The sequence below is a fragment of the Salmo trutta genome, chromosome 22, assembly GCF_901001165.1.
Source record: "Salmo trutta chromosome 22, fSalTru1.1, whole genome shotgun sequence".
Lineage (NCBI taxonomy): Eukaryota > Metazoa > Chordata > Actinopteri > Salmoniformes > Salmonidae > Salmo > Salmo trutta.
Window position 1 is genome coordinate 16,207,284 of NC_042978.1, and position 8,217 is coordinate 16,215,500.

General features: G+C 41.7%; 1 protein-coding gene across 1 annotated transcript; it reads left to right on the forward strand.

Moving 5' to 3' along the window:
- Positions 1-3,595: 3,595 nt before the first annotated feature.
- On the forward strand, positions 3,596-8,217 carry si:ch211-212d10.1 (granzyme-like protein 2). Its single transcript, XM_029706882.1, has 5 exons — positions 3,596-3,716; positions 5,962-6,124; positions 6,795-6,924; positions 7,143-7,370; positions 7,528-8,217. Exons 1-5 carry the CDS (start codon positions 3,659-3,661, stop codon positions 7,657-7,659), a joined length of 711 nt encoding a protein of 236 aa, XP_029562742.1. The 5' UTR covers positions 3,596-3,658; the 3' UTR covers positions 7,660-8,217.

Consider the following 8,217-nt stretch of genomic DNA (forward strand, 5'->3'; position numbering starts at 1 on the left):
AAACATGTAATTTGCGCCGTGATTGATGGACTTTTTACGACTGTAACTACTTTTCCCCGCTTTCTACCTCAATGGCCAATGGCTAAACCAGGCGGAGCTCAACCCCCGTGGTTCCAATAAAGCTGACAGGCTGACGGTAAAGGCCTCTCCTGCTGGGCTGCCTCTTTGTCCAGCTCCTCTCTGCCTCATCCTGTAATACCCATTACGCCATCACACAGCTCCCAGAGCCCATTCACTTCTCCCTGCCACTTTTCTCCTCACAAAATTCACTGTTGCACATTATTCCAAACAATTAAAATAAAAAGCTTGTGGCTCAGGTATGAAAGGGAGTATTATTCAGTCTAGACTCTGGAAGGTATGTAATAGGCATACCTGGGGCTATGCGGTCAGTTTATTTGCATACCAGAAACAAATGGGTACCCTTTTCAGCCAAGGGAAATAGGTTGTTACCAAATCACAATTTTTTATGCATTTCTGGTTGGTTGGTTTTACAGTGGGGGGAAAAAAGTATTTGATCCCCTGCTGATTTTGTACGTATGCCTACTTACAAAGAAATGATCAGTCTATAATTTTAATAGTAGGTTTATTTGAACAGTGAGAGACAGAATAACAACAAAAAAATCCAGAAAAACGCATGTCAAAAATGTTATAAAATTATTTGCATTTTAATGAGGGAAATAAGTATTTGACCCCTCTGCAAAACATGACTTAGTACTTGGTGGCAAAACCCTTGTTGGCAATCACAGAGGTCAAAGGTTTCTTGTAGTTGGCCACCAGGTTTGCACACATCTCAGGAGGGATTTTGTCCCACTCCTCTTTGCAGATCTTCTCCAAGTCATTAAGGTTTCGAGGCTGACGTTTGGCAACTCGAACCTTCAGCTCCCTCCACAGATTTTCTATGGGATTAAGGTCTGGAGACTGGCTATGCCACTCCAGGACCTTAATGTGCTTCTTCTTGAGCCCCTCCTTTGTTGCCTTGGCCATGTGTTTTGGGTCATTGTCATGCTGGAATACCCATCCACGACCCATTTTCAATGCCCTGGCTGAGGGAAGGAGGTTCTCACCCAAGATTTGACGGTACATGGCCCTGTCCATCGTCCCTTTGATGCGGTGAAGTTGTCCTGTCCCCTTAGCAGAAAAACACCCCCAAAGCATAATGTTTCCACCTCCATGTTTGACGGTGGAGATGGTGTTCTTAGGGTCATAGGCAGCATTCCTCCTCCTCCAAACACGGCGAGTTGAGTTGATGTCAAAGAGCTCCATTTTGGTCTCATCTGACCACAACACTTTCACCCAGTTGTCCTCTGAATCATTCAGATGTTCATTGGCAAACTTCAGACGGGCATGTTTATGTATTCTTGAGCAGGGGAACCTTGCGGGCGCTGCAGGATTTCAGTCCTTCACGGCGTAGCGTGTTACCAATTGTTTTCTTGGTGACTATGGTCCCAGCTGCCTTGAGATCATTGACAAGATCCTCCCGTGTAGTTCTGGGCTGATTCCTCACCGTTCTCATGATCATTGCAACTCCACGAGGTGAGATCTTGCATGGAGCCCCAGGCCGAGGGAGATTGACAGTTCTTTTGTGTTTCTTCCAATTGTGAATAATCGCACCAACTGTTGTCACCTTCTCACCAAGCTGCTTGGCGATGGTCTTGTAGCCCATTCCAGCCTTGTGTAGGTCTACAATCTTGTCCCTGACATCCTTGGAGAGCTCTTTGGTCTTGTCCATGGTGGAGGTAACCAGCTGCGGTTAGGAGCACTCCCTTTAAGTGTGCTCCTAATCTCAGCTCGTTACCTGTATAAAAGACACCTGGGAGCCAGAAATCTTTCTGATTGAGAGGGGGTCAAATACTTATGTTCCTCATTAAAATGCAAATCAATTTATAACATTTCTGACATGCGTTTTTCTGGATATTTTTGTTGTTATTCTGTCTCTCACTGTTCAAATAAACCTACCATTAAAATTATAGACTGATCCTTTCTTTGTCAGTGGGCAAACGTACAAAATCAGCAGGGGATCAAATACTTTTTCCCCCAACTGTATACATCCTATAAAGGTATCTGGAGCAGCTTAACAGGAGGGTCACTTAGGGAGAAAGGAGGTTCATGTGGTTTGAAAGTATCAGAAAGCAGGCCTTTGGTTTAGATTTGCATGGCAACCAGAAGCAGCCTCAGCATCCCTGTGTGTGGGTGTGAGAGACAGTACAATAATAGATATGTTCACATGGGTCACAGGGAGAAGAGGAGCCAACTGTTTCATTGCTTTTCTGGCAAATAGTAATACTAGTAATACCCTGCTATTATTATGTTATGAACTAAAATCAACTGAAGCAATTGGAAACAAATTGCACCATGCCAATGGGGAAAATGCAAAATGTGTAAGATTAATGGACATTCCTAAAAGTGATCTAGACTTAAATCCTTAAGGCTGCTCTGAAACTTGTGTGACAGTCCATGATCCAATCATTGACCCTGAAGTTCAATTCCAATCTAAAATCATTTTTCCACTTGAATAAATGGAACATCCTTCAAATATTATTTTCAAAGAGAATAACGATGTTGAGCGCTGGTATTTTACGACCGAGGGTACCCATACCTTTCAAGTCAGCTTCTCCTTTACTTTTCCCAAGATATATCATTAACTGTGTTTGATATATGCCATCCATTAATACTTCTAATAGTGGTATAATTCTATTTGGATTTCTGGTTGGAAGTAGAATGACTGACCGTGATGCTCACTGTCGTCTGTGCAGGTTAATATTATATACTGTAAGAGTCACTTGATCCTCTTGTTTTCTTCCCAAATGACTCTAATGCCTTCTTCATACCAGACAAATGACTCAGATCAGAAAGCACTTGGTACAAGTAACCTTTATATCAAACCAATCCTATTTCGATACACTCTCTTTTGACTGGGGTTACATTGAAATAGTGTTACCTCTGGAACCCGATGGCAGACAAAGAGGCTCTTATAAGAGCCATGACTTTGAACAGGGAATGGGAATCTTCAAAGCTGTCTGCTGCTTCTACCTCAGAGGCATTGAATGGTAAATTATGACGGATGTATTTGGATCACAGTCGGCCAAATGGCCTGATTTATGCTAAATGATGCACCAGTAGACTCAATTATAAGTCAGCCTTGGGTCACACACTAGAAGTGGCTTTTCACATCATATAAACCTATCAAAACATAAATCATCATCATAGGATATTTGTTCAATGTCACCCACAAGGGTCTTCTCTCGTTACAGCAAAAAATAGTTCTCAAAAATAATCCATGTGTCTGTGTTCTTTCCTTTCAGTCCCATGATGTTCCCGAAAGACCCCTATAGTCCATAACAACTAGCCTAGCTATCGTTTCACAATTAAAAATATGTATGTCTTGCTTGTAGTGGTTCAGAGGCAGTAGGCTACATGCACAACCAATGTTAAATGAAAGATGCACACAACAGGAAAAATGACACGCACACAACAGCAAAGGGTTTAAGCTCTGTCATTCATCACTCTCAGTGTCAATCGCTTATAATATATGCATAGATGATTAGTTCCTGGTCTGTTTCCCCCAAGGCCTATTTAAAGCTGGAGTGTGGTAAGAGACTGAATGACATTTCTCACAGGTCTCCAACCACATCAATTGCTCAACTGAACTCCATTCACTATGGGCATTCCACTGAACCTGGGTACTCTGGTCCTAATGCTCAACTTCTACAGCAAAGGTAAAGAAAGCAAATACCTAGACTTTAAATGTATGTATTGATTCAGTGTCTTGATGTACTTTTGCAGTCTACTACTACCATTTCAAACTTGTACACAAGGGAATTCAAGGAATGTACAATAAAAAAATGTGCCTGAAAAGTTTTGATAAAAGACAGCTGGCGCACTCCCCTCCGTGTGTATTTGGACAGAAAGCCAAAATGTTAAATATGGTTCTATACTCCAGCGTTTTGGATTTGAGATAAAATGTTTTATATGAGGTGAAAGTACAGAATGTCACATTTTAAATAAGGGTATTTTCATACATATCTGTTTTACCATTTAGAAAATAAATACATGTATCTACAGTTGAAGTTGGATGTTTACATACACTTAGGTTGGAGTCATTAAAACTCGTTGTTCAACCAGTCCACAAATTTCTTGTTAACAAACTATAGTTTTGACAAGTCGGTTAGGACATCTACTTTGTGCATGACAAGTAATTTTTCCAACAATTGTTTACAGACAGATAATTTCACTTGCAATTCACTGTATCACAATTCCAGTGGGTCATAAGTTTACATACACTAAGTAGACTGTGCCTTTTAACAACTTGGAAAATTCCAGAAAATGATGTCATGGCTTTAGAAGCTTCTGATAGGCTAATTGACATCATTTGAGTCAACTTGAGGTGTACCTGTGGATGTATTTCAAGGCCTACCTTCAAACTCAGTGCCTCTTTGCTTGACATCATGGGGAAATCAAAAGAAATCAGCCAAGACCTCAGAAAAAAATGGTAGACCTCCACAAGTCTGGTTCATCTTTGGGAGCAATTTCCAAACACCTGAAGGTACCACGTTCATCTGTACAAACAATAATACACAAGTATAAACACCATGGGACCACGCAGCCATCATACCGCTCAGGAAGGAGATGCGTTCTGTCTCCTAGAGATTAACGTAATTTGGTGCGAAAAGTGCAAATCAATCCCAGAACAACAGTGAAGGACCTTCTGAAGATGCTGGAGGAATGAGGTACAAAAGTATCTATATCCATAGTAAAATGAGTGCTATATCGACATAACCTGAAAGGCTACGGTTTGCAACTGCACATGGGGACAAAGATCGTACTTTTTGGAGAAATGTCCTCTGGTCTGATTAAACAAAAATAGAACTGTTGGCCATAATGACCATTGTTATGTTTGGAGGAAAAAGGGGGAGGCTTGCAAGCCGAAGAACACCATCCCAACCGTGACACACGGGGGTGACAACATCTTGTTGTGGGGGTGCTTTGCTGCAGGAGGGACTGGTGCACTTCACAAAATAGATGGCATCATGTGGATGGAAAATTGTGGATATATTGAAGCAACATCTCAAGACATCAGTCAGGAAGTTAAACCTTGGTCGCAAATGGGTCTTCCAAATGGACAATGACCCCAAGCATAATCATAAAGTTGTGGCAAAATGGCTTAAGGACAACAAAGTCAAGGTATTGGAGTGGCCATCAAAGCCCTGACCTCAAGCCTAAAGAACATTGGAGGTCAGAGCTGAAAAGGCGTGTGCGAGCAAGGAGGCCTACAAACCTGTGTCACGACTTCCGCCGAAGTCGGTCCCTCTCCTAATTCGGGCGGCGTTCGGCGGTCGACGTCACCGGCCTTCTAGCCATCGCCGATCCACCTTTCACTTTCCATTGGTTTTGTCTTGTCTTCCCTCACTCCTGGTTTCAATTCCATCAATTACATGTTGTGTATTTAACCCTCTGTTCCCCCCATGTCCTTGTCCGGAATTATTTCTTGTAGTGCTTGTGTACGTTATGCTGGTGGATACCGGGTTTTGTTTGACCCATTCATTTGATTGTTCTGTTTACGGTGTTTTTTATGTTTATTAAACGACACCGTTGTAAATCAGTTTTCGCTCTCCTACGCCTGACTTCTCTGCCGCCAGTACGCACCCCGTTATAGTTACAGAGGGACAAAGATCATGGGGGACTAGATATATAAAGTCATTTCATTTCTAAATGGTAAAACAGATATGTATGAAAATACCCTCGAATAAAAGGTGACATTCTGGGCTGTCTCCTCATGTAAAACATTCTATCTTAAATCCAAAATGCTGGAGTATAGAGCCAAATTTTAAATGTTAGCTTCAATGTCCAAATAGATATGGAGGGGGGTGTACATCAAGTATTGCATAACCTTTATGAGGGTAAGATGAAAAATGCACGTCTATCGTTAAATATTGTGGATCCTGATTTTTGGTGCTGTCACAGTGCATGCAGGGCGCATCTATGGGGGCAAGGAGGCCGTGCCTTACAGCAGACCCTACATGGTCCTCCTGGAGAGGGCTACCACCAACATTCTGAAGCCCAAAAACTGTGCTGGCCTTCTAGTGAGAGAGGACTTTGTGATGACTGCTGCCCACTGCAATGGGAGGTCAGTAATGTCTGCTTATCTAGTGAGAGAATACCAGGGGCAAATATATGGGGAGATATAAGCCATTGTCTGCCCTATAAATCATGCAACTGTTTCTCTTTCCTACCTTATGTAGGGAATTAGAATTCAGCCAAAACAAGTGCAAAATTATTGCTAGTCAAACACTGATATTTATTGCAATCCCACCTATTAAAAGGACATTTTAATAGGCCACTATTTCAATGTCTCTAGGTTTTTCCACACCTGAATATTTTTACTGTTTTTAGGCTAGGGCTATCCTACGCTACCCCATGTTTCACACAGGTCTTCCTAATTTTGCATTTACACATTTTGACATCACACATCTCTAACGTCCCCTTTGGAGGATTTAGATGTGAAACACAGCTTAGCCCAAGGCTAAGAGCTCCAATAGCCAAACGCTGAGATAAAAGGTGCAGTATGAAAAACCTACCAATACATAGGATCACGCACCATTAAGATGTATTGCAGACTGTTGAAATGTCAAGGCACATGCTAAACAAAGGGGAGTGCAAGAATATACTGTAGATTGACATGACTTAGATTAACATTATGTTTTCAATCAGCCTCTGTGATTAACCCACTACTGCCTGCTGCAGATACGTGTAAGACTACAGTATATTGTATTACATTGTGTCTGTGTATGTTCCAGATCCATTAAGGTCAAGCTGGGAGTCCACAACGTGCACCAGGAAAGCGCTCAGGAAATGTTTGTGAAACAGGCATTTCCACATCCATATTATGATAATGAAGAACATTATAATGATATCATGCTACTCAAGGTAAATCCTCTGGCTAGGACCTAAAGTTACGCATACTGTTTGTATGTGAAATAGTGCATGCATGTTGATGTGACTACAATGTGCAAGTATGCAATTTCTTTGTATCAGACATGTCACAACAAATAATTATTATTAGTTTACCACTATTAAGGTAGGTTATAGAACATCTAAGGGTCTAAGTTGTAACATTTGACATCCCCGCTCTTTCTGCCTCCCAGCTGGAGAAGAATGTACTTTTCACCGACCGTGTGAGACCCATTGGCCTCCCGCAGACAGAAGATGAGGAGGTGCCCAAGGACTGTCTGGTGTCAGGCTGGGGCTTCAATATCAGGGGAGTAAACAAAGGATCCTCTGTGCTACTGGACCTCAACGTGACACTGGATGAGAGTCAAGTATGCTCAGACAACCATGCGTTCTGCTCTTCAGGACTAAATGGACCTGGTCGGGTAAGTGGCGTCTTAAAGTATGTAATTTTGCAGGGGAAAGATCATGGGAGTAAAGAAAGAAAACAATACTTTCACCTTGATGGATGGCATAAATCATTCCAAGTGAAATGTACCTGTTCATTTGTTCAGTATCGTGGTCTACATGTGTTATTTCCAGGGAGACTCCGGTAGTCCATTGGTCTGTAACGGTGTGGCCTATGGGGTGGTGTCCTGCTCTATGGAAAAACTCTACATTTACACGCGCATCCCTGACTACCTGGACTGGATCACCAACACCATGAATAATTGATACGACACTGAGCAGAAACCTCTACAGTTTGTTCATTTGGCCACCCAGGTCCCTAGAAGCATGATTATGATACTGCAGAATCTGACTGTGTTTATGATGCTTTCTGATTGATTTAACAGTGCTGTTTAATGTCTGTGTGCCTACATGCAGTAAGCCAAAGATTGTTATTATAACCTTCTTGTTCTGTGTTGAAGCCTCTGAATTTCCATCTGTCAAACAATGCTTTCAAGTCCTGTTCTGTGCTGCAGCTGTTTTAAATCTTAAATTATGAATCATGGGATTAAATAAGTAGAGAGTTGATGTTATCGAACACATTTATTTTGTGAATATCAATATGAGCAAACTGAGAAGAGGTGCTTTGATCAAGTTGCCTCAAGTGAGGCAATCACATTATTTCTGGCAGATGCTTACTGCATTTTGGAGTAGGCTATATTGAAAATATATGAGCAGTAAAAGACATTGAGCATACCAAAAATCTTAACAAGACTGCCCCCTTGTGCACATCTGAATAACATACAGTCCATGTAAAATACATTAAAGGCCAAGTGCAGTCCAAAA

Bases quoted from the DNA above. Each gene is read 5' to 3' on its own strand.
- si:ch211-212d10.1 (XM_029706882.1), top strand. From the start codon at position 3,659: ATGGGCATTCCACTGAACCTGGGTACTCTGGTCCTAATGCTCAACTTC. The intron at 3,717-5,961 runs GTAAAGAAAGCA...GTGCTGTCACAG, and splicing joins GCTCAACTTCTACAGCAAAG to TGCATGCAGGGCGCATCTAT. The intron at 7,371-7,527 runs GTAAGTGGCGTC...TGTTATTTCCAG, and splicing joins GACTAAATGGACCTGGTCGG to GGAGACTCCGGTAGTCCATT.